This window comes from Podarcis filfolensis (assembly GCF_964270895.1).
Source record: "Podarcis filfolensis genome assembly, chromosome: 10".
In the NCBI taxonomy this organism is placed as follows: Eukaryota; Metazoa; Chordata; class Lepidosauria; order Squamata; family Lacertidae; genus Podarcis; species Podarcis filfolensis.
The window spans coordinates 4,610,821-4,636,945 of NC_139612.1; the positions used below are offsets into that span (position 1 = coordinate 4,610,821).

At 42.6% G+C, this 26,125-nt stretch overlaps 1 protein-coding gene across 2 annotated transcripts in view; it reads left to right on the plus strand.

Moving 5' to 3' along the window:
- The window catches only part of SEMA3C (semaphorin 3C), a 126,737-nt gene that overhangs the window by 73,554 nt on the left and 27,058 nt on the right, over nt 1–26,125 (plus strand). For both annotated transcript variants that reach the window (XR_014539392.1, XM_083575137.1), the window contains exons 7-12: nt 7,329–7,448; nt 8,322–8,464; nt 10,997–11,111; nt 11,689–11,758; nt 18,486–18,630; nt 25,702–25,924. Coding sequence is in view for 1 of the 2 variants with exons in the window: in XM_083575137.1 (XP_083431263.1) it covers nt 7,329–7,448; nt 8,322–8,464; nt 10,997–11,111; nt 11,689–11,758; nt 18,486–18,630; nt 25,702–25,924 (816 nt within the window). In the remaining variant the exon portion in view is untranslated. The remainder of the gene's footprint in view (nt 1–7,328; nt 7,449–8,321; nt 8,465–10,996; nt 11,112–11,688; nt 11,759–18,485; nt 18,631–25,701; nt 25,925–26,125) is intronic.

A 26,125-nucleotide genomic window follows, 5' to 3' on the forward strand; every position in this document is an offset into this window, starting at 1 on the left:
CTTCCAGTCACCAGCAGGCCAGTAACATTAATTTCAGCTCAAGTTCATCCCTTCCAAAAAGGAACTAATTCACAGTTCAGTTCACAATGTCCATACCAGGCATAGGCAAACTCAGCCCTCCAGATGTTTGGGGACTACAACTCCCATCATCCCTAGCTAACAGGACCAGTGGTCAGGGATGATGGGAGTTATAGTCCCAAAACATCTGGAGGGCTGAGTTTGCCTATGCCTGATCCATAGCATTTCCCCCCCAGCCCTCTGAATTCTACAGAATTCTGCTCTGCTAAAGTATAAAATATACTTAAGAAGGCTGAGAAAATATCAAAACACACATATAGTGTAACATAAGCACTTGCTATATTTATTCTTCCCAATAATTGTGATACTTAAACTTAAACAGCAATCCAACTTTTAAGATCAGTAAAAATTGTCAGTGCAATGGCCACAGAGCTTAATTTAATGAAACCCTTATATGTTCATAAATTATTGCACTAAAATTAAAGTTAAACTGAACTGAACCTTGCCCCATGTTCCTCTGCAAAAGGAACTTAATTCATATTCAGGTTTATTGAGTGAGTGAATTTATATCCCACCCTTCCTCCCAAAGGAATTTCCCCCATATTTTCTTCTGCTGCAAATGCTCTATACACAGATGCTATTAGCCTGATGGCCTTTGTAAGGCAAGCCTACCTTGTTACCTGTTGACAGCATGTCAACTCTAAGTTTAAAAGCACCTAACAGCACATGGCTTTTGCAGCTTGAGATGGCTGGCCTGCCATATATGGCCTGGGGATCATGACGTTGGTTAAATCTGCTACACATTAAAAGTTTCATGGTGAATCCAAGGCTCCTGAATTCAAGCGTTCAGCAATTCCTCCTCTGTTCCCAGCGGTCTTCCTCTGCTTCCAACTGTACCCTATTATAAAGCTGAGGTATAAATCTTTTGGTCCAAACCACAGTAAGTCCTATTCTGCTATAAAGATTATCATATTTATTGTGACAGATTTACTGAGACACCAGGATCGTCTTGGAGTAGAGCCCACTTCGTCAGTTCCATCACACTTTATCAGATGCTGGAACTGGACCAAGTTCTACTGGCTCATCAATGCTGGTTCATTTGAGCTCCATTCAGAAGTTCACTTAAAATTGTGTGGCTCAAAAGTGGGGAGGGTATGCAGGTCCTGACGCCAATGTTCCCTGTGTGCCCTGAGTTTCAGACCTTCCTGTGTTGAGATCAGGAACCTTGACAAACATGCTTAGAATCCCTCTTGAGGCACAAGAAGGCCTGAAAGTGGAGCAGACATGGGCAGCAATGGGTGGGGCTTTCAGGCATGCCCCTCCCGCCTCCCCATCTTTCACCCATATGCTTTCAGTCAAACTAGGGCTTTCTTTCTTTCGATGTTACATACCTCGCTTTTGTACTAGAGTGCAGAGCAGCTGATCAAAGGCCCCAGGACGGGTTAGTCTATTAAGAGAAATGTTCCCAATAAAATTGGTCCATTTGCATTGTGACCTCATCCCTCACTGATTTCCCAAGAAAGAAGTGATAAGAATTTTGTTTTGGGATGAAATATAAGCTTTGATGTATAATAGACCTCTCTGGAGGTTGGATAATATCTTGAAGTTATTTGTTTCATCCAAATGATTATATAAACAGGTGTGTTTGTGTCTAATCTTTTCCCCTTTGCCTGTTCACAGTTCTCAAGTTATCATCAGAGCTGTGTTAGTTGCCTGGCTGGAAATGACTGTGTACTTATTCCCACAGCAGTATTGCCTACACATGATTTTCAATTAGGGATGGGCAGAACTGTAAATTGCAGTTTCTCTTCCTTGCTCATTTTTTTCCTGCCTTGTGTTCAGTGCTCCATGTTTACATATCAGCTTGCCATTTTTTAAAAGTCCTCATGCAGATTCATCAGCCTCTTATTGTGAATTTCTGCCCAAAGTACACACTTTCACCAAGGGATTTCTCCTGATGTAGTGCATTTTTGGGCATGTGACTTTAACTAGCATATACATTTTTGTGTGCATCATTCGGATGGAGAACTGCATTGCAAAATTTGGCGGTGCAAATCTTCAGTTCTAGCTGTGCTTCTGTTCACCTGTTTTTTCAGAAAGTGCAATTTACGTAGCTTTGCCTTTAAATGTGAGCTGAATCAAATTTCCTCCCCATCCCTATGAATGTATCAGCAGCAACGTTCTCTACTATGGATGCAAAGAGTTGCACTGTCTTCAGCAGGGGGCAGGAAGAACCTTTGATTCAAAAGTCTAGGATCATGACTCTGTATCTAATCCCACCGTCCCTAAGCCAGCAGCACAGCACGCTGGCGTTCCTAGCCAAAGGAGAAAGCCATCGTTGTCCGGATTTCAGATTCTCCTGGACAAAGCAAAGAATGCCATTGACCTTAGCATACGGTTTTTGTCCTTCGTAGCAACTGAAAACAAACTGCAGAGGCTGTTTAGCTCTGTGATTTCAGTGTAGCATGTCTTGTAGCTTTAGGCCTTCTGCTCACACCAAGATCAACAGGCGTTTGGCAGCGGGAAGAGGATCATTTGTTTGACCTCTGCACTGGGTTGCCAGATGAATATTTCAAAAAAGAAAGGAAAAGGGGGGGATACTGTAGAGTGGCAGCTCCCACTATTCCTAGGAGTTTAAAAACAACAACAACAGTAGCACTCTGAAATATGTACATTTATTTTAATGAAGAAATAGGGATTCACTGGTGGTCAACTGATTTTTTTTTTAATGAAACCCTAAAAGTTCACTGGGAACGGGATAAATAATGAAAGTTGTGTTAAAATCCGTCATAGCCAAATGCAAACACATCAACATGATTTTAAATACAAGTTATAATTTTGCATCTTGAACAGCTAAACCTTTTCAACATATATATCAGTACAGTCTGGTGCAAATATAATGCTGGCTTCCTGCAAACCATGGTTTACCATACTAATCTTGGAAACATGTAACTTCTCTTCCTCCTCCTCTGGTCTCCTTTTCTTTACTGGTGTAGAGTAATAAGTGCACCATTGGTAACCATGGTTAACTAACCAGTTGTCCTCATATCCATATTCAAACTATGGTTTTAAATACTAGTTTATGGTTTGTTTTCTATCTTTTGGGCAGTAAAAAAACCAAAAACTTAATTGTGTGTTCTTTCCCTTCCACCGCAAATGATTCTAAGATTTTATCAGATATGCATTGGAGAGAAGCAATACCAAAGTGTGTGAGTTGCTTACTGCACTCACTAAGACAAATTGTTTGGGGGAATTTAACAATTAAGCCAAAAGGAAGTGGAGCTGACAGATATTATTGGTGCCTGATTAGACAAGTAGGCTCTTGGAATGCTTAAGACATAACTAATAAAGCTGGTATGCAGTGGGATTAAGAATAGCACCGTTCTTTTCCAGTGTTTAATTTTTTATATTAAAAAACTGGATCAGCGATAAACATAAGAGCTTTGTGAGAACTACGGTATAAAGCTGAGCTGTAACAGGCAATCCTGTAGGAAATCAATGACAGGAAAATATGGGGTAATTGTGTTTGCAGTGGAAAGGTTAATTAAAATGTGTTTCAGATTTATATAGCCTTTTTTCAGTGCAGACAAAACACTGGCAAACTATGGTATACAAATCAGGAACCAGCTTCAGGAACGTACAATACCTCCCCTTCTTTCCTTCCTTCCTTCCTTCCTTCCACCCATCCATTTAGGGTACATTTTCTTTTCCTTCCTTCCTTCCTCTCTGGCTGAACTCCCATCATGCCCAGCAGCTGTGGCCAATGGCCAGGGGTGATGGGAACTGTGTTTCAGCAATATCTGGCAAGCCAAAGGTTTCTTGCCACTGTTTTAATTGGAAAAGCAGTTTGACAATGGAACCATTTACTTTCTCACTTGCTAGAGACCTTCAGGCAGAGACTGAACAGCCATCGGTTGGGAATGTTATCCCTATAGATCTCCTACATCAAGGAGGAGTGTGGATTATCAGACCTAAAAGTCATCCTCCATATCTGTGGTTTTATTTTATTTTATAATAATTTTGATTAGTTTTCACTTACAATCCAATAATAGCCTCATTATAACAATACCAATTTATGATGCAATTCTTAATACCAGTAGTTCAAATACTGCAATACCTGTGGTTTTAAGACAGCTTGGAAACTTTTACTGGTCTGGAAGATCACCTGGAGCTAGTAGCTGTCTAAAAGGAGCAGAAGCATTTCAATGGTGCATCTCTGCTATGGAGCTGCCTTCACAATAAGAACTGACAGGCCAATTCAGATGACTAATTGGCAAATATTCTGTAGCTATTGAGTTTGCTGACATTAGTATGCTGCTGCTGCCTCCCTGTATATTAACCAGTCCTACTAAATTGAAATGTTTCATCCCACTTACTGCGGTTTTTAGGTTTTTGTTTTTTTATAAGCCACTTTCAGGCTTTTGTGGGGAAAAGAGGCAGGGCATTGACTTACATTTAAATAAATAAATGCCTGGCTATAAAGCTAGCCTGTGATTAAAGCTGATTAAAGTGTGATGGGATATGTGCTGAAGAGGAAAGGGTTCCAAGACGGGTTCATGGTTGCAAACCGTGGTTTACAGAGATCCAGTGTTACATCTACAAAAGGCACTGGTAAGCCTCTGGCAGAGGCAAGTTATTTGAACTCAGGCTCTATGCCAGGGGCAGCCAGATGTTGTTGTGAGTAACCTCCAGGTATTGTTGGACCCCCATCATCCATAGCCATTGGCCACTCTAGCTGGGGCTGTTGGGAGTTGTAGCCCAAGAACATCCGAAAGGCACCACATTGGCTGCAGCTGCTTTAAACTTTCCATCTTCACTTGCACTCAAGGCTGGTGCTAAAGCTGTACAATATGACTCAAGCCATGTTGCTTCTATGTACCTGGACAAAGAAGCAAAGCTCACTTTTCGGCTGCTGCCCTGTCCCTCGGCAACAGGTTCCGTGTTGCTTTTGTTGAAAGAGAGAAAACGGAAGGTGCCTTGAGGCTGAAAGTTGTCTGTGATTGCATGAAGAGTGGGTGTTGAGTTGGTGATCTTGACAGCAACCAACAATAGTTAAGTGGATGAATAGCCATTTCTTATTGCTGGTGGGCAATCTGCAAACCAAAGTAAAAAAGATACCATTGGAGGGGAGGGAATTCAGCCAGTTCTTCACAGTAACTGTAAAAGTGAGTGATTATTTTTTGCTAATGGTTTGTTTCTATGAACTGCCTCGCCAACCCACCAGACTTGTGTTGAGGGCCCCAGACAGGAGGGGAATTGTAATTCATACCTATGAACAGTGTACACACTTTGTGATACATGAGCTGAATCCTTCAGCGCAAAAGAATTTTGGTCCATAATCCTGTTATTACAAGTGAAGGTTACAGGCCTAATTCCCTTTACGGAAACATTTTGAGACTGAAATTCACTTTGGCTCCAATTTAATATGTTCAGTTTTTGTTCTTATTAGCCGGTTGAAACTTGAAGGATACAAGGCTAGATCTTTCTTGTGGCTTCCATCTGCAGAGTGCCACACTGAAATTGAGATGTGTCCCCGTCCCCCACACAATCTCTATACCACTACATATATATATAAAAAACAACAACCAACAACTTAAAGAACCATAAATATTACAGAAATACAGTTAACATATAAAAACATTGCATTAGTACATTGCTAATACAAATAGCCCCCCTCTGCTCATCGTTCTTTACCCGGCCTCTGCCTGCTTCTCCTCCAGCTTCTTTACCACCCCATGGGCAGAGTTTGCTTTTATGGGCTGGCAGCAAGCTGGGTGGTATTTCCTCAGGTTGCCCACTGCTGTGCCTCCTTAGAGGCAGCTGCACTCTCCACACCCAGCTCTGGGTGCAGTGGGTTTGGTGAGTTTCCCAGGGGGTCCCGAAAGTGGAAAAAGGACAGCCCTCTGCTCACAGGTCTTTCTCAAGCCTCTGCCCCTTGAGAAGACCAGAAGGGCCAGTGGTATTGTCAAATGTTCATCACACATGAAGCGAAACAAAGGCAAAATGGCCCAGATTCAGAATTTCTCATTTTGGGATCTAGGACTCTTGAATCCCCTTCCTTGTGTGTTGGTCACCACAGAGATTGGCTATTTCCCTACAAGGTTTCCTATCTGGCCCCCATTTCCAAGGAGGAAGGCATCTACAGCAAGCATAGAGGAAAGTTTTCCGCTTGAGGGCCACATTTCTTTCTAGACAACCTTTTTGGGGCCCATGTGATGTGTGGGGCCAGAGGCAAAAGTGGGCAGAGCAATGAATGTGAATGTTTCTTTGTACAATAGACTGGTTTCTAAACACCCCCACCCCCATGCAGGCAAGCAAGAATCTTTATCAAAATTCAAGGACACATTCCAGCCAGGCGAAAAAATTCAAGGATGGGGCAAAGTAAGGATGATGGAGGATGTGACCCGTGGGGAGGGAGTGTGGCTTGGGAGGGTTGTGACTGGGGAGAGTCTTGAGCAGAGGGAGAGGTCTGGAGAGCCATATGTTGCCCCCAAGCCTGAGCTTCCCCATCTCTGACCACTAGCCATGAACACCAGAACACAAGCCGTGACTTATTTAATGAACTCCAGTGTCTTTAGCAAACTCAAGTATTTAATGAACTCCAGTAACAGGAGCTTTGGTACAGCCCTCTCCTCATTGTGCACCTCAGCCATATGCTTTTATTTGCTTATCTTTGCTTCCTCATCTCCCCTTGCTAAGATTCACACTTGGAGGAAACAGTCAGACAGTCTCTGCCTTTGCCACAGTAAGTGGCTAGGGTGCACAGTCGCGCAGGGGCCCTTGGGAACACGAAGTATGCTGAGGGTCGGGTTGTACTCTTTATTATGTATAGCTCTGGACTCTATCGCCCATGAGACTGAACTAGGGTGTGGCTTTAGTCTGCTGCGTTCCCTACCCACACCAGAAACAAAACTATTTTGAGCCTCCTTCACCCCACTTTGCCACTTTTCTAGCACATAAACTGGGATGGCTGTTTCTGTTGGAAGTAGCATCATGTTAATTTTTTCCATCTTCCGAAGCTGACTCCCCCGGCAACTTCAACCACTAAACGATCTTCCACGCGAAACATTTCCTCCACATTTGTGGTTGGTTACGCTATTCTGTTTAATTATATGGTTGCCCAAAGGTTTCCATGAAGATGGGATGCTCCGTTGCAGACCTGGAATCGTGAGTCAGAGGGAAACCCTGCTCTCATCCCACTTCTGACAGAATTAGAAAGTGTGCATGGATCAAATAGGAAATGACTGCTGAATTTGTCCCAAAGTAAATGAGGATGCATTTATTTCCCCCCTCTTTTTTCCTTTCTGCAGATGAAGAACTATTTTCAGGGATGTACATTGATTTCATGGGGACTGACGCTGCCATTTTCCGCAGTTTAACCAGACGGAATGCTGTGAGGACCGACCAACACAATTCCAAATGGCTGAGTGGTAAGAGGGCCAGGTTTTGAGTTTCATTGTTGTGCATGTTGCAGCATGCAAGTGGTGACATGGAAATGCTTTTATAAACAGATAAATAAGCTTGGCTGGCTTTTCTGCAAACAGAACTACAAATCACAAGAGATTAATTTGGCACATTTGACAAATTGATTAGCAAATTTGACAAGTTTCAATATATACAATTTTTCAAATGGATCATCAGACTATATCAGGCATGTGATTTGTCAGCCATAGTATTTGATCTGCTGTCCAACACTATGTATTCATGTCTTTTTACACATTTCTGTTCAGGTGACGTGTAATCTGCAATGTGGTTTGTGTGACAAGCCAAACTCCAAGGTAGTACTCTTGAAACTAAGTAACACTTTTCAAATTTCTTGGATTTCAAAGTTAAGATTTAAGTCTATTTTGCAATGTGCCTCACTCAATCAAATAATCTATCAATTTACACAAGAGAAAGAGGAGAGAAAGTAAAATTTGCATAATTAATAATTTCTCAGACAAAAATAACATCAGATGCTAATTATTATTATTATTATTATTATTATTATTATTATTATTATTTATACCCCGCCCATCTGCCTGAGTTTCCCCAGCCACTCTTGGCTGGAATATGTATCTTGGCTTGGAATATGTATCTTGAAGCAAACCTTTTCTCCAGGACTCTTGAGTTAGACTTGATAAATTTATTAATAATTGACATGCAGGTAACAAATCAGACCTTTGGAATATACATTCCCCACAGCTGACAGCAGGCAACAGCTGTATGACCACAGGGAGTCCCATTTTGTTGCCGGCTTCTGCAGAGTTGGTCTGTGGTGTAGATACTTGCTCTCCATGGTGTATGTTTTTGTGTCATTTCAGAGCCTGTGTTTGTGGATGCCCACCTCATCCCAGATGGCACTGACCCCAACGATGCTAAAGTATACTTCTTTTTCAAGGAGAAACTGACGGACAACAGTGGCAGCACCAAGCAGATCCACTCTATGATTGCTAGAATATGCCCGGTAAGCAGGGAGTTGTGTAGGAAGGACAGCTGTCAACACCCTATGCCTGATTTTGCAAAGTGTTCCTGCAGTGGAGTAGTTGCCTGAGTCAGCAAAATTATTCTGCTTGAGTCTACTTGAGCTTCTATTTAGCATTATTGACTTGCTTGATCGCTTCTCCCTTGCATAAATAGATGTTTCAACAGAAGGGGGGAGCAGCATCCAAAGACATCTCTGGAAATGGGTGGAATTAGATACAGTTCTGTGCTTTCCTTTAGGAAGGAAGGCAGGAATGAGTCGATTTTACTTCAAACTGTATGAGAGGAAAGTGCTCTTGTGCTCAGGTCCTTTTTGTGGATTTCCACAGGTATCTAGTGGATTAATTACTGTGAAAACATGATGCTGGATTAGATGGGCCATTGGTCTTATCCAGTAGACTCATCTTTGGTTCTTAATCACAGCTAGTTGCATGAGGCCCAGGGCCGGCTGGCTCTAAGCAAGTATTGATGATGTTGTAGGGTCCTTCTTCTGGGCAGCAAATGTGCATGAAGGCGCCTTCCACTGCTCCTGTTCGCCTGGGATCACTGTAGGTGGCAGATGACAAGGCGGCTCAAGTATGACATGGCCTCCCTCTCCAAAACACATGAAAACAGCTCTTCCTTCATTAAACTGTGCATTGTAAAAGGAAAGCTTTCAACATCACAAATCTCCTTGGTACAAACAGTTTCCCTGGCACATGGTCTAACTGGTTGGTGAGTTGGGTCTTTTCATTTCAGTGGTAGGGCTGAGCAATGGAAAAGGCCTGTTGTGCTTTTATCTGGTTCTCCTTTGTTGTTGTTGCTGTGAAGGCACCCAGAGGCAGAAAACACTAAATATTATTAAACCATTATTGTCATAATGAAACCCAGATGACTTGCTAAAAGTCCCGGGGCACAATTCCACTTGCATTTGTCTATGCCAAAACTTGCAAAACCAGGCTTCAAAAGAACATGGGATGGATGTGTGTGATGCTCTGTATCTGATGACCTTACTAGAAGTCAGCAACAGGAATCTTTTGTAATGCTCTCTATATGGGGCTACCTTTGAAGGTGACCTGGAAACTACAACTAATCCAGAATGCGGCAGCTAGACTGGTGACTGGGAGCGGTCGCCGAGAGCATATAACACCGGTCTTGAAAGACCTACGCTGGCTCCCAGTATGTTTCCGAGCACAATTCAAATTGTTGGTGCTGACCTTTAAAGCCCTAAATGGCCTCGGTCCAGTATGCCTGAAGGAGCGTCTCCACCCCCATTGTTCTGCCTGGACATTGAGGTCCAGCGCCGAGGGCCTTCTGGCGGTTCCCTTGCTGTGAGAAGCCAAGTTACAGGGAACCAGGCAGAGGGCCTTCTCGGTCGTGGCACCTGCCCTGTGGAACGCCCTCCCACCAGATGTCAAAGAGAAAAATAACTACCAAACTTTTAGAAAACATCTGAAAGCAGCCCTGTTTAGGGAAGCTTTTAATGTTTAATAGGTTCTTGTATTTTAGTGTTTTGTTGGAAGCCGTCCAGAGTGGCTGGGGAACCCCAGCCAGATGGGCGGGGTATAAATAATAAATTATTATTATTGTTGTTGTTGTTGTAAGGGTTGGACAGGGTCTAATGCTCCCTATTAGAATGAAAAGAATGGTTTCTGCACTGCGGCCTGCTAGGTACATATGCTCCTTTCATTTAAGTTGACTGTTCTGCACATTGAACAGCAGAACCATTTGCAACGCCTTCTCTTGGACTGTGCCACAATGGGTATTATATATTTGAACGCTCTTCCGTGAGGGACAGCAACCCTGTCTGCAAATGGAAATGGGGCACCATAAGAGAGAATACTTAGGCATGCTAGTGTTTCTCTTCTTCCACTCTGACATGCTATTTTCCTATATTTTGTGGGCAGGTGTTCTAGCACGCAGCCCACCTACCAGCAGCCAGATATGGTTCAGTCCAGGAAGCTGTACCACATAATCTGCATTGGCTGGTAGCAACCTCATAACCTAACTTCCACCTTTAATTTGTTTCTTTGTTAAATGCAAATATGTTGTGCATTCATAGTGCAATTCTACACCATAGATGGTGAAGTCTCTTCAGTGGTGGAAGGATCTGATATTCTGATTAGTGTCCTGATTGTGCAGTTTGGGCAGGAAAAATGAGAAGCTTTTAAAGCCCAAATGCTAATTGAAAGTAGGGATGGGAAAGAAAATTGATTCCACTCACAGTAAGAGGTAAACACAGAACCAAAACACAGTCATCTTTTGAAATTCACACTTCTCCAGATTTAGCGAAGCAGTTCTTCAGCCAAGTAATATGTACAAAAATTCATGTGTTAGAATATATATACATGTGGTGAAAAAGATTGCTTTGTAAAAATGCATGTTTTAGGAGAAATTGACAGTAAAATGCTGGTGTATTTTCATGATATATATATTTTTAAATAAACCTCACTAACTAATGTTGAAAGTGCTAGTAGATGTCCGTGTAATTTTTGGAGTTAGTAAGTGGTTTCTTCTCTGCTCCCTCCACCCCCAGAATGACACTGGTGGACAACGCAGCCTTGTGAACAAGTGGACAACTTATTTGAAAGCAAGACTTGTGTGTTCAGTAATGGATGACGATGGCACAGAAACCTACTTTGATGAATTAGGTACAATTTATTATTTCCTGCTTAGTTGTTGTGGCCAAAACCTCTAAGTGGTTTACAAAGCATGTGAAATATGTATTAAAATTGTCAATGAAAGTCAGTGCTAAAATCAGAATCAAAACATGAACAAAATCAGCCATTATAATACACATTATAAGCTAAAATGACAGATTCAGATACATCCACATTACAGGCTAAAGTATATAATTGTAGCAATTTCTAAACAGAAAAAATATTTTTTCCTCTAATTTCCCTCTGATTTTTGCATTTGCACTGAGGTGCCTTCAGGAGCATAGAGCAAGTGATGTCCTCAGGACAATCTAGGATTGGGAGCCATCCATTTGAAACTTGCACCAATTTGGTTATCATATAAGCTACATACACTTTTAAACATTTTTCTCCTCCTTCCATCAGACAGACTATCTTGTCAGTGACATAATAAAAGTATTGTGCAACATGGGTTTGTAGCCTAAACAAAAAATTCCATTGGCTTCAGATGGAATAAGGTCAGGGTATGTGTGGTGCAGTTTGGAAATCACACGCAGATATATTCAGCCTCTGTTTTGCTTCTTTCCCACAGAGGATGTGTTCCTGCTAGAAACAGATAACCCCAGAACAACACTGATATATGGCATTTTCACAACATCCAGGTAATCTTGCACGTTTGTGAATGAAAATCCACAGATTAAATATTACGCCTGAGAGAAGTTGTGGTGAGGCGATTCCCATGTTTTACAAATGCCTCTCGTCTAAGGGGATATCCACACAAAGGAATAGGTGGGGGTTTTATGTAACATGGCAAGCAAATGTTTCCAATACTGCCGTAATTTAAATTATCATGGAATTGTTGTTGCTGCTGTTTAGTCATTTAGTCTTGTCCGACTCTTCGTGACCCCCTGGACCAGAGCACGCCAGGCACTCCTGTCTTCCACTGCCTCCTGCAGTTTGGTCAAACTCATGCTGGTAGCTTCGAGAACACTGTCCAACCATCTCATCCTCTGTCGTCCCCTTCTCCTTGTGCCCTCCATCTTTCCCAACATCAGGGTCTTTTCCAGGGAGTCTTCTCTTCTCATGAGATGGCCAAAGTCTTGGAGCCTCAGCTTCACGATCTGTCCTTCCAGTGAGCACTCAGGGCTGATTTCCTTCAGAATGGAGAGGTTTGATCTTCTTGCAGTCCATGGGACTCTCAAGAGTCTCCTCCAGCACCAGAATTCAAAAGCATCCATTCTTCGGCGATCAGCCTTCTTTGTGGTCCAGCTCTCACTTCCATACATCACTACTGGGAAAACCATAGCTTTAACTAAAAGCTTTAACTACAGTATAGCTTTTTTCATGGAATAGCAGCACCCAAAGGCTTTCTGTACAATAAAGCTGCATCCTGACATCAAAGGTGGTGGTCTGATTGCCCTAGGCCAGGGATGGAGGACCTTTTCCAGCCCCAGGACTGTATTTCTTCATTCGCTAATGTCTGGGGACCACAGGGCCTGAGGCAATGGTGGGTAGAGCAAGAGATGCAGCAAAGAGAAGAGTGGGAACCACAGACCCCTCGACCGCACAGTGGGTGGCATTGCAGCCATGAAAATTGAGAGCTTTCTGCACACACACCTCTCCAAGCTTCTTATGAGGTTTTCCCCTGAAACCATTCATCGTACGTTCCCTCTGGTCCAGTCACACAATACTGGAGCAGCATTTCAACCTTTTCCATGTGTCTGGTCTCATGTGCTCCAGCGACGTCTCTAAATAGGCATTGGGTCAGATAAATGGCTTCCACACATTTGTTAACTGGAAGACACTTTTGTCTGCCATCTTCCCATTGCTTTTCATGAATGTCGTTCTAAAATTGGAGATGAACCTTTCCCTACCTTCTTACCTGTTGTTCTGTATCAGCCAACACTGTAGCTGTTTTGTTGACAACAGAGAACAGTTAGTTATCTCTTAGTGATGTGATCTATAACCAATAATTTAAATTCTAACTCTGTCCCTTGGGCTCAAAAAATACAGTAAGACACTTCACTGTCAAAAGACAAATCAAATTGAAAGAACCCACCGCCCAATGCTTTAACAGCTCAATTTTCATTGAGGTTGGTTTGTACTGTATGTGTGTGTACTGAATAATCTGAAACTGCTCCCTGTCTAGGCACATCACCGAATTACATTGGTAGCATGCATTTTCAGTTGTCATCAGACTAATAAATATGATAATTTTCTTTCTTTCTTAATTGCTTGGCAATCAAAAAGGTATCATTTAAGCAGCTGAGCCTCCTTCTTTTCTTTTGAGCAACTGTCAACAGTGAAAGAATAAAGTTTACCAGCAGGAGTAGAGGCGGGGGGGTGGGGTGGGGCAGAAAGACCACATTTATGATTACATACGCAGTATGTGTGAGCTAGAAATTGGTTTGCCTAATGCATATGGTGAAGTGGAAAATGGGTTAGGCTCAGGCAGGCCATATAAGGTGGTAAGCAAGGGAGCACTGACTCTATTCCAGGCCCTGGAGACATTTCCTGTCCTGCGTGCAGGAGTTTATGCTGCTGTACGTTTCTTTCTCCACAAGACCCTAAGCATCTCTCTCTCTATCACACACACACACACACACACACACACACACACACCCCATTCCAAACATGCAGTATAATTAAAACTAAAGGTCTTAATGGATTTCATTTGGCAGCAAAGCCTATTTTATTTTCAACCTGTGCACGCTCCAAACAGCAGATACATGTTAGAACACAGGATTGTAATTAGTTTTAATTGAAGCCCATGTTTCTATGGGTGTTTCTGAAATGAATCAGGTTTTTTTGTGCTGAAGAAAACATAATAAATTCAACATAGGGTGCATAGCCTGAAGTGATTAATGCATTTTGTACCTGATTTATGCTCACACTTATATGAGCAGCGGAACAGTGATTTTAGGACAACAGATCCTGGTACATTTTTCCTTGGAACCCACATGTGATGTAGAATCAGATTTGCTTATCTTGCAAGATTCAGAGAGGGAAGGGAAGGGTCAGTAAGCTGAAAACTTTAATATCAGATTAGAACCTGATGTAAGGTTTGTACGGCACTGAAATGCATGATATAGTCCAGTGTCTGGTAAATATTCTGCCTTTCTGAGCCCATGTTGAGATACTATGCCAAGGCTTACATTATTGTAATCATTGCATACCTAGTGTAACATCACTCCTATCTGCAGTTTAAGTTCCTGCATCCAAAGGCAAACCCCACATGCACACATCCATCAGAAGACCACGTCTCAAATCCCACATGGGAAGCAGGATACAACTTAAGAAATTGTTCAGTTGGTGTGTCTGCCATTTTCTCTCCATTCCAGTGAGGGAGCTACATCCAGGCACAGAGGGGAAAGGTTGTTTGGCTCAAGGACCCCATTCCTTTGGGGGCAAACTTCTGCGGGCTACATGCCAGGGGCAGGTTGGGAGAGACACAAAAGTGGGTGAAGCAGTGAATGTAAATTTTACCTAAATTCCCAAGGTAGGGGACCTCAGGCCCAGGAACTGAATGAGGGCCCCCAGGCCTCTCTGGTTGCTCACCTTTATCCTCCCCCCAACCCAAGGAAAACCCTCATCAGCTCTATTTTGCAGCCTCCTTGAGTCTTTTTTTTTCCTGGCTGGATTGTGCCCTTGAACTCTGCTCATGGCTCTTCCTTGCCTGGATGGAGAACAGAGAGAGGTGTGTGAGTGAGTGCACGTGGAATCTAGGCTAAGGTAAAATTCATTGCTCCCCCTGCTTTTGCCTGGAGCCCCACAGCACTCCAGAAGGCTGCCCAAAAGGGAGGGTGGCCCTCAGGTTGACCCAGTTGTACCACCTCGGCTGTAGACAGCAGGCTTGTTTCTGCATCAGGGAGCCTTGTTCCCTGGGGAGAAAGGTATGTGGTGGTGGGGCAGTTGTGGAGGGTTGACAGGCCCCACTGGGCTCCTGAGCCTGAGGTACCCCCAGCTTCACTGTCATGTCTTCATCCAAAGCAATATTCAAAATTACAGAGCAGAAAACCTTTGTTGGAGAACCCTCGCCTGGCAAAGAATTATACTTCCAGGTGTCTCTGGAGTGAGTTAATAACTATTAAACTAAGTCTGTAACGTAGGCATGCCCTAGTGATCACTGGTTAATCTCCTTTGGAGAGTGTTCCCTTAGTTTCATCGTCAGCTGTAATCTCCTTTCTCTCTACCCCCACCACCAGCACCGTGCTCAGTTTTAGAGTTTCAGTTCTTGTTATAAATCCTTTCATTTCAGGCTGAGTTTATTGCAAATAAAAGGCAGGTCAGCTCTCACACTTCTCATGCTTGACCAGACTCCCAGAAATGCTTTTCGTTGTTGTTGTTTTAAATGTTGTTTTTAGTTGTTTGTTTCTTTTTGTTTTTGGTTCTCACATAAGAAAGTGCAGGCAATGTACATTCCTATTGCTTTTTCCTGTCCATTCTAACATAAGCCTAGGGATCCATCTGCTTTCATGTACACAACATAATGGCAGCGCCATTTGTGTTTAAGTGCATCGTATATTACTTGGCTTTTTAGGCACCTTATTAAAAGCTCTTTTATCTCACATGTAGGATGTTAACAGCCTTCCATTTCACGTATGCTTGTTTGGTTCCAGCTAGGCTGCACTTTAGGCCAAACCCTGTTTTTGTGAACACAGAAGCCCTCTTCAAATACATCCAGTGCACACAGCGGATGTGCAAAGAAGCTAGTGGGTTAGGACCCGCTGGTCGTACCCACCCTGAAACCGTTCATTCAGAAGTAATAACTTAAGAGGAAGCCTGCTGAATCTGGCCAGATGCTCATCTAATTCAGCATCCTTTTCTCACAGTAACCAACCAGAAGCCTATAGGAAGCCCACAAGCAAGACCTGAGTGAGACAGCAGTCTCCCCACTTGTGGTCCTCAGCAACTGGCCTCTGCCTGCAGAGGTAGAACATAATAGTGTGAAGGGACCCAAGGTGTATACATGGGCATTGGTCTCTGTCACATGAGTGGGAAGCTTAGTTGGCCTGGCTGGGCCATGTCCTACTGTCACCAAATGCATGTATGTGTGTTGGTAGAGAGCCATTGAAATGGTTCCTTTGGGCACTTACTTCTGCGGCACTTTTACAACATTCCTCCTTAAGGATTGTATTGAGAGGCATCCAGAGAAGCTGATTGGCAGCCAGTTTAGCACAGACAAAATAAGCAGCTCTTCACACAGAGAGAAAATAGGTAATTCTTACAGCAGTTGTACCATAATTTGCAGGGATGGCCTCTCACGCAGGTGGCTTTAGAAAAGGAACTGTCCATTTCACGATGGATCTGCCTGTCAATGACTATCAACTAGGATAGCTAAATGGAGCCGCCTTAGTCAAAGGGTCTTGCTCTTCTGAATGCCCAGTTGTGGCACCAGCACCTTGATACAGAGCAGCCACTCATGTCACACACTGTGAGAGGACTGGCATTTGCAATCATTCCCACTTGCTTGTCGGCAAGACAGCTTCCTGCCACCTCCGATCCTTAGCTGCTCCACAAGGCATGAAGAGGCCCCTTCCAGAAACACGAATTGCCCTCCTTAAGAGGCAGACTTTCCTGCCACTAGGTCTAGCACATTATTCCTTGGACTAAAGAGGGAATTTCTGTGATGTGCAGCCACTTCACTGCTTTAGGTCTCTGGAGGCCCATCAACACTATGGGAGCAATTATATTCCTCTCTGCAGGGGCCAATTTCCGTTCCATTTGTGAAAGACATTTTTTAGCACCCTCCACACAGCTTCATGCTGTACTATGTAAAATTTGATTAATGTTTAGAAAAGCAAAGTGGCTACAAGTGAATAAGCACTGCCAGCAAAATGCACATTCTGTTTCCGCATTCTGTTGGCAGGATTTCCCATAAAATTTGAAGAAGGACTCACACTGAGCATATCCACTTGTACAGCATGGATATATTCATGCTTCATTGGTGGTACAGAGAAGGGAATATTTGGGTGGTAAGGAAGTTACAATGTAAATTTTGGGAGGGCAAGGTCTTACATCTTAAACTGTCTTACCAAACATAAATATCTGTGTGTTTTACATGTAAACTCCAGTCTCAAATGCACTTACTCCCAACTCAATATCGCTGATTTTATTAACGTCTAGAATCACCAAGTGGCATGAGATTTGCATCTAATCATTCAGAGTGCAGCCTTAATTAAATTCTAATTTGCTTAAGTGTAGTTGCTTTTTTTTAAAAAAAAACTTTGTTGTAGTGTTTAGCTTCAAGCTGCCATGATAAGTATTTCAGCAGATATATTTGCATAAACTGGAGAATGAAGATTAAACAGGATGCATCCTTCTGCAGTCCAAGATTGCATCCTTTAACTCCATAATCAACCTGGGAAATCAACCTGGGAAAACTAATTACCCCTTTAATGAGGCCCATTTACCTCTTAGCCATTCTGTGTGCAGACATTTGGAAGCAACTGAAAAGTCAGGGGTTGCTATTACTCTGCGTTCTTTCAGGTCTCCTTTTGGGTTCTTGTGTTTTTCAGCTGCGGCTTAAATTTTTTAAATCTATTTCAGAAAAATTGGGGGGAAATGAAAAAAAATTTTTTTTTACCAAGATCGACATTTCATTAATCTTATTTAGAATTTACTTATCCCTGTTTCTAAGTAAAGTGGCTGTCAATAGCCAATAGAAATGTAATACTTCAGAGCATTCAAAGTATTTCCTCATAATCTTCTTTATCCTTACAACAATCCTGTATGGATCTTGCATCTACCACAAAGTCACTCGGTGGCCTCAGGCAAGATGCTTTTCCTCCGTCTCAATCCTTCGCATGGGGATAATAGTGCTGATTTAACTTAAAGGGCTGTTGTAAGAATTACAACTCAGTAGTGCTGGCAAAGTGCTTTGGACACTTGAAAAACACAGCAAAATGTTGTTATTGTTTTGTTGTTGTTTTAATTTTTTATTAGGTAATTCAACAAAAATATTATCTTAAAACATATCATCCTTAATTTTTTCCCTCATTTCCCCCCTCCCCCTCCCTCCCATAAACAACCTGCCGTCACCCCCCCCCCCCCGACTTCCCGTAGTTCCAATCTCTGGTTTCTCTATGAATGCTATTCTCTGCATGTTACAGAATTGTATAAGTCCTTAATATATCTAACTAATTATTATCAATAAAAATATTGTGAGTGTTTATTCAAAGCCTGCCAAGGAGTCCAGTTCACTTTGTTGCGTCTTTAGGTACTTTGTAAAAGGTTCCCATTCCTCTTTAAAGTCACAGTTATCCTTGTGTCAATTTTGCCAGTTCTGTGATTCTGTAAGCAAGCTAGAATGGTGTCAATGATTTTGTGTGCACAATAACAAGAAGGTAGCATGACCAGATTCTTTCTTTGTTTCTTTTTCTTCCCCAGCTCTGTATTTAAAGGTTCAGCAGTCTGTGTGTATCACTTGTCTGATATCCAGAGAGTGTTCAATGGGCCGTTTGCACACAAGGAAGGGCCAAATCACCAGCTGATTCCCTATCAGGGAAGAATTCCTTATCCACGACCTGGGACTGTAAGTACTCATCTAAACAAGGTTTTACAAGTCCAACTTGCCTTTGTGTTATCTTTATCAGCCTTAGGCATGATCCTTCACTCAGCATCGCTTTGGTCTGTTCCCGGACTGCTCCCTTCGGTTTTATTTCATTTGGCCACATTTCAGAAGGCATGTGGACAAATTGGCTAGGATTAAGAGGCAGTAAAGCTGATAAAAGGAAGCTGTGGGTGATTTTGACAGAATTGGGGAAGTGGATAGTTCTGCAGTGTGTTTAGCCTAGAGAGAAGATAGCTGTTTTTAAAAGACAGTTATCTAAAGCATGGGTAGCCAAACTAAGGCCTGGGGGCCAGATCCGGCCCAATCGCCTTCTAAATCTGGCCCCCAGACGGTCCGGGAATCAGCGTGTTTTCACATGAGTAGAATGTGTCCTTTTATTTAAAATGCATCTCTGGGTTATTTGTGGGGCATAGGAATTCGTTCTTCTTCTTTTCAAAATATAGTCCGGCCCCCCACAAGGTCTGAGGGACAGTGGACCGGCCCGTTGCTGAAAAAGTTTGCTGACCCCTATTCTAAAGGGGAGGAGAACAATTTACTGCATATTCCTCAGCACTAAGAGATAAAAACCACTGAGCCTAGGCCATGGCAACATGACTTTTAAGTTGTTAGAAAGTTGTTAACCTATAAGAACATTTAGCTAATGGAAGTGACTTATCTAGAGAAGTTTCATTTATTTATTAGATTTTTATCCCACCCTTCTGCCTAAAAGAGCCTAGGGCGGCAAGCAGCAGTATGTTAAAACTACAATTTAAAGTCAAATAAAAACCTATTTAAAACATTGAAGAATATTTTTAAAACATTTAAAAGTTCTGGAATCACTTAGGAAAAGGTGGGCTATCTGTCTGTGACAAGACTGAAAGAAAAGATAAAATAGATAAGGGGGAGGAACTGAGACAATTTTCTTGTTGTAATCTGTGATTTCAATCTGATTTAGCGCAAGGGGGAATCTTCTTCAGCCTGAGAGCCACGGTACCTTCTGTTTAACCTTATGAGTTCAGTTCCATCAATGGCAGTCAGCGGCCAGAGGTAAAAGTGGACAATGAAGGCCCGTGTCCCCTTTTTACAGTGGGATAGTTTCTGCATACAATCACACACAGCCTCTCTGTCCAGTATCCAAGCAGGCAAGAGGCATTATCAGAGGTCAAGTACACATTGCAACCAGGTTGCACCTGAGGAGAGTGCCAAGCAGCGCCAATGAGGGGTGTGGTCTCAAGGGCGGAAAGAGAGGGCTGGAGGCTCAACCCCAGAGGCTGAGACTCCCCACCCTTCATTTAGCACTTTCTCCTGGCTGCAGCCAGCCAACCAGCTACTCCGCTTTCCTCCTTGCGCATGGTAATAATTACATGTCCAGACACAGTGGTGACAACAGCAGGGAGCTCAGCAGTAGGGCATGCAGTTCGATCTCCATCTTTCAGACTGAAATCCTATGCATGGCCAACTCTGTAAGACTCAAATCTCCACAAGCTTTCTTAGGATAGCGCCATTCATTGTGATGGCTAGATTGGCTCAGAGATCTGCCTGAGAAGATGGAGAGCCACTGCCAGTGGAAGTAGCGCTGGGTTAAATGGATCAGTGTTCAGAGGGCAACCTCATATGTACTGCACTTTCCCAAGTTACAGGAGAAGGTAATAGCTTACACTGGTTTTCCTTAAACAGCAAATGAATGACATTGCAGCTCTCTACTAAGGTCATGGCCAATTTATTCCTCAATATCCTGTCTTCCTTTTTCTTGGTCCTAGGGGAACTTACAATAACATTTCAGTGATTTCAGATAGAGAAAGTGCAGCAGCCTTGTTAGCAAAGATCAGTTACTCTGCTGATTAGCAATGAGAGCTTTGCTGATAAACTTGTAACCGAAGCATAATGGCTGTTAATGGCACTGATGATTAAAATAATTTGATTAGCTTAGACAGATCCGGTTCCTGCATCTGGGGTTTTCGACGGTGAACAGTACTAGACACAAGTGAAATGGAATTCCCTTTAGCGCCAAGCATATCAATGCGGCTTTACATAAAGATGAATGCAGGTTACACTTTAAGCCATTTTTAACAGATAAAAGGTGAATGAAGGATCATAGTAACGAATAGCTTGCATTTCAGAGGTTCATTATTTTAATAGTATTCTTGGGATATACAAATCAAGTTACTCCTTTTGCAAGGAAGTTTAGTGGGCCTGGGATTGTTCATATGCTTCTGGAAAAAGACAGATGTTCCATATGCAAAAGTTAAAGTTGAGTTATATGAAAGAATATAGCTTCTAAAATACACTCTCTTCCCAAGCTCAGAAGTAATGGAACGCAATGAGATACTATGTATGTATACCATATCTGTGCCTAGGACTGGTATGTTGGGACATTTTTATGCAAGCAAATAATTAACACATATCCATTTGTTTATTTATTTGAAAAGTTTGAGACATTATTTAATCAACAACATTAACAAAACAAAAAACCCATAAGCAGTTTACCTAGAAAAGATATAGAGTGGTACCTCGGTTTAAGAACAGTCCGGTTTAAGAATGAGTCGGTTTACAAACTCCGCAAGACCAGAAATAGTGCCCCGGTTTGAGAACTTTACCTTGGTTTAAGAATGGAATCTGAACGGTGGAAGGACACTGGCGGCGGGAGGCCTCATTAGGGAAAGCGCGGCTTGGTTTAAGAACGCTTTTGGTTTAAGAACGGACTTCCGGAACGGATTAAGTTCGTAAACCGAGGTACCACTGTATAATATGCATTTTAAAAAATCAGGAAAAGTAAAACAAATTGATGTGGAATTTATCAAAATATGAATAAAATCAGCAAATATACAAAACAAAATCACTTTAAAGTTACATTTGTGCTCTATGAATATTTTAAATAGAGTAATCCTATTAGAATAACAGCTTCTGACACAATATCACAGACATTATTAGCAATATACTGCCTTGGGTTCATTGAATCATAGAATTGTAGAGTTGGAAGGGACCACAAAGATCATCTAGCCCAATGCCTTGCAATGCAGGAATCGTTTGCCCAACGCAGGGCTCAAACCCATGACCCTCCAAAGTGGTACAGTCTGGGAAAGGTTGTGCTATGTGAGGTTTTAGGATATGCAGTTTGGTTCTTACGTTTGACAGAAGACTAACAGTTAAGAACACTGTACTTTTCCTGTGGTCACATCTTAAGCAGGGGGTCATGCTTGGAAGAGGATAAAACATTCCTGTATTTGTTCAATTCGAAGAACAGCCCTCTCCTAGGAACTACAACATAGCATTCATCTCCAAGAAAAGCATGTGGGTATGCCCAGGGCAAACTGGCGGGGGAAAGGGATGTTATTCGGTTACAGCTGAGATGAGTTCCTGATTTATTTGGCTTTGCATTTCTTAACTGGCAGAAAGAATGGCTTATTGCAGACGTAAAACAACTTTGAAATAAGCACTATCTGGAGGCAGCAAACTCTTCTATACCCTAAAGAAATGAACCAGTAATATAGTCACTGGTCGCAAAGAATATTCCCTTACACAAGGAATGATGTAAGGCTCATAACGTATTCTATGACATGATTTGTATAAAGTCCAGTTGACTAACAAGATTTAAAACACAGCCGCCAACCCAGTATGAACCAGTATGTTACGTCATTAATGTTTCCTTTGACTTATATTCAATCGTGGAAGAAATATCTGCAATGACTGGTATGTATTGCAGGAATGCCAAGTCTGCAGGGCTTGGCTTTTGCCCAGTGAATATGTTACATATTCAAATCCACGTAAAACTATTGCTGAAATGAGTACCTTAGGAGGTTAGTGCTGGCTTCTCAAATCAGCCTGAGCTTTGCCTAGTACACCATTCCATTTCAGTGAGCAGAAGCCTCTGGAAAGCTCACAAGAGCACTTTCTTCTTTACATTAACAAAGCATCAGCCTGTTGCCAAAGGACCTAATTGAGCCATTATTAATTGTTATGGAAGAAGATAGCAAAGCCAGTTTGCTCATCTCAATCAGAGATAGGAGTCCTCCAGATGTTGTTAGACTCCAATGCTCCTCAGCGCAGTCAGCATGACTAATGGTCAGGGATGGTGGAAGCTGCAGTATAACAGCTGGAGAGCATCATATTAGTTATCCCTGTCCTAAATGAGCAGTTTACGGCCAAACCATATGTGTAGATAAAGCATTAGGTAGTAACTCAAGTCCTCCCAGAATTGTACAGCAGATAAGGGATTGCATATTTGAATGTTTCCTGCACACCTCTCTGTGTGTGCATAACTCACTAAATGCAGAACAATAGCTGAACCAGGAAAAAGCTACATTAGAAACTTGGCATATTAACTTTCCACAGACATGGCGCTTGTGACATGAATGAGATAACTCAGTCATGAGATGACAACTTACCAACTAAAGTCCTACCATCTTAGAACACTCTACCTTGTGTCTATGTCTGCCTTTGGCCAGTTACTTCTCTTTCATACCAAGGCTGAACTCCTGCATCAATCAGTCTCTAATTCTGCATTTGCGAAACTGAATAGAATACAGGTGTAGCTTTGAAGTAGTACAAGAGGCTGGTCATTTTTCATGGTCTGAGGCCCATTTATTTTGTCTCCCTGGTGCATTAATTGCCCCGTGGCAAATGTATAAATAATTCTGCCAAGGAATCATATTTAATAATGCTGTTTACATCATGTATAATGTGATCAATAAGTTGGCCATTTCTGGCATGGACTGTGATGTTTCTCTGTGTGTGCATAAAATAGATGGAACAGATTTTTCTCTCTTGAGCATTGTTGGAACTTGTTTCGAGGGAATTGGGTACAGTACCGCTCTGCTCCCTCAATGTGAAAGTGAAGTAAAAGTTGGATAAATGAAGTTGCCTTCTGTTGAGTTAGACTAGCCTGTCAAGAAGCTCTCAAGTGAGCCCAGGTGATCCACAGGGCAGGAAAGCATGGGATGCAAATAGCATTTTTTTAAACCTAAAATAGCAACACATCTTAATCCAACTGAGACATTGCTGAAACTGACCACTGGTCCCTCCTCCCTTCCCCCTCTAGCCTCTCACTCTGGATCCCTCCCAAGCAGACGAAGGCTGCATCAAGAGAATGAGCCTGTCTGGCCCATTTCTCAGCAACGTGCAGGACTCTCCTCGAGGGGGGTGTCAGAGGAGGAGGCGAGCCAACAGGGCTCAGACTGCCCTGCTGCTGGGTAGCAAGGACAACCTCTGACTCCTCTGTTTTGAGTCTGCACTCACACTGTGACTCTCAGCCTCTAACCTGGAAGGCCCTCCTTTTCCTGACCCCCCTACATGTCCTTTACAACTGAGGTTTAGTTTTAGGGCAGTATGGGTCCCCAGCTGTTGTTGGACTACAACTCCCATCATCCCTAGCTAGCAGGACCAGTGGTCAGGGATGGTGGGAGTTGTAGTCCAACCACAGCTGGAGGGTGCCACATTGGCTATCTCTTCCCTATGGTTCAGGAAAGACTGGTGTCACTGCAGTTCCCAGGCCACTAGCATATTGTAATGAGTGAGTCTGTGGGGCTATGATGGGCCAGGAAAGGTTTTCTGAAATAAGTGGAGTGTAAATCAGGTGAATAAGATGGGTTTACTTGGGCTGTTCCAGTTCATACTGAAACAGTAGAAAGGAGTCAGAGGGTCAGAAGTAGCATGCTAAAACAGCAGCTAGAATTGTGGCCTTGGATGTAGGAACCTGCACCTCCAATCCTCACAACAGGTGAAAAAAAAAAAGACAAGCTGATGCTTAACAGGATTGCATTTTTATTTTTTTGCCTTTCTTTTCTTTCTTATTTTGGAAGTTTATAGTTTCATCAACTGTTGGCAATCAGATAATTTGCTCAAGCAAAATGTAGAACCGTGTTAAACTGTCTTGACTTTGACATTGCCTTTCAAGGACATTTTAGCCTGTATTGTGGTTTCACAGTGAGTGCTGACATATCTTGCAATCATTCCCTTCTTACAGCAGTTACAGGAAGCTGTTAAAATGCAGCATTGCTATGACGGGCCTGGTCACCACACTGTTTGAGACTCAGTCAAATGAGCAGCTGCACTAAGATTTGTCACTGCCCTTGCAGTATAAGTAAACCTCAGAATAGATCAACAAAGTGGTCCTATCCTTCCCTTCCCTTTTCTGATGCTAGAAACAGCCCATTCCCCAAAATGATGTAATTTCATTAAAAAGCAGACAGGGATTTGCCAGGATCAGGTTGAGGTTACACTGGGGGCGGGGGGGGGGGCAGGACTTGTTTGTGGGAAAGTGTTTTAACGTATTTCAGCCAGCCACCTGTATGCCTGAAGTAACTTGTTGAACGCTATTGCAAGCTAACTTTCAGCATTGCATTCTGCATTCACGTAGTTTGTGCACACGCAGACCACTCCATTAGCCATCAGAGTTGTTTGTACAATTAGAATTGGTACATTAGTACTAGAACTAAACTTGGGTGAAGGTATGCATGTGACAGATTGCTGCAGTACATTACATGTGTACATCTGTGGTCAGTTATGTGTCCTGGTGTACCATTCCGGAGCAAATTACAAGTTAAAGGCCCCAGCCCAGCTTTTGAGTATACATTATTGTGGGTGATTAGTAGCCACGTAAAGGATTGTGCTGCCTTTTCTGCATCCGTCAAATTAAATGGCGACTAGATTGGCATTTTGATAGGCATCAACATCAGGTTAATTAATATTCTTACTGGAACAAGTCGGTATCATTTAGCAGTAGGTTGCTTGTTTTCCCACCACAAATATATTATTTGCAGGAACTTCACAAATTCAGTGTTAGGATCCACTGGAATTTTGTAGTTGCGGTTCTTCAAACACAGCTTTAAGGGCACGGGAATGAAATCATATTTTGATGAAGTAAGCTTAAGTACACCTTGAAATGCTTGAATGCCAGCTCATGCTCTCGTATTGATTTAGATTTGCCTGCCTTATCCTAAGGACAAAGGAGAATTAATGCACATTTCTGCAATTCAGGGGGTATTTAAAAGAACTGGGAATTGAAAGGTCCTTGGTATAGTTACTAAGTGATGACTGCCAGTGCCTCTTTTACAGTGTCCTGGAGGAGCCTTCACACCCAACATACGGACCACCAAGGAGTTTCCAGATGATGTGGTCACCTTCATCAGGAACCATCCCTTGATGTTTAATCCCATCTATCCAGTCCATAAGAGGCCACTAATAATCCGCACAGGCACAGACTACAAATATACAAAGATTGCTGTCGACCGTGTCAATGCGGCAGATGGAAAATATCACGTCTTGTTTCTTGGAACAGGTAGGACAAACAAACACCTGCTGTTTTAGTAATCTACAGGCATCTGTTTTGCACAACAGGTTGCCTCAGGATCAACCACTGCCACTTTGCTGTTATATGGATGCGATCCCCACCAATACGGTAGTCAGGGGAGCTTTTGTCAATATGAAGGCTGTGTTCCCTGTTCATGGTAGCTAGGGCCAGGGGCAAAAATGGGAAGAG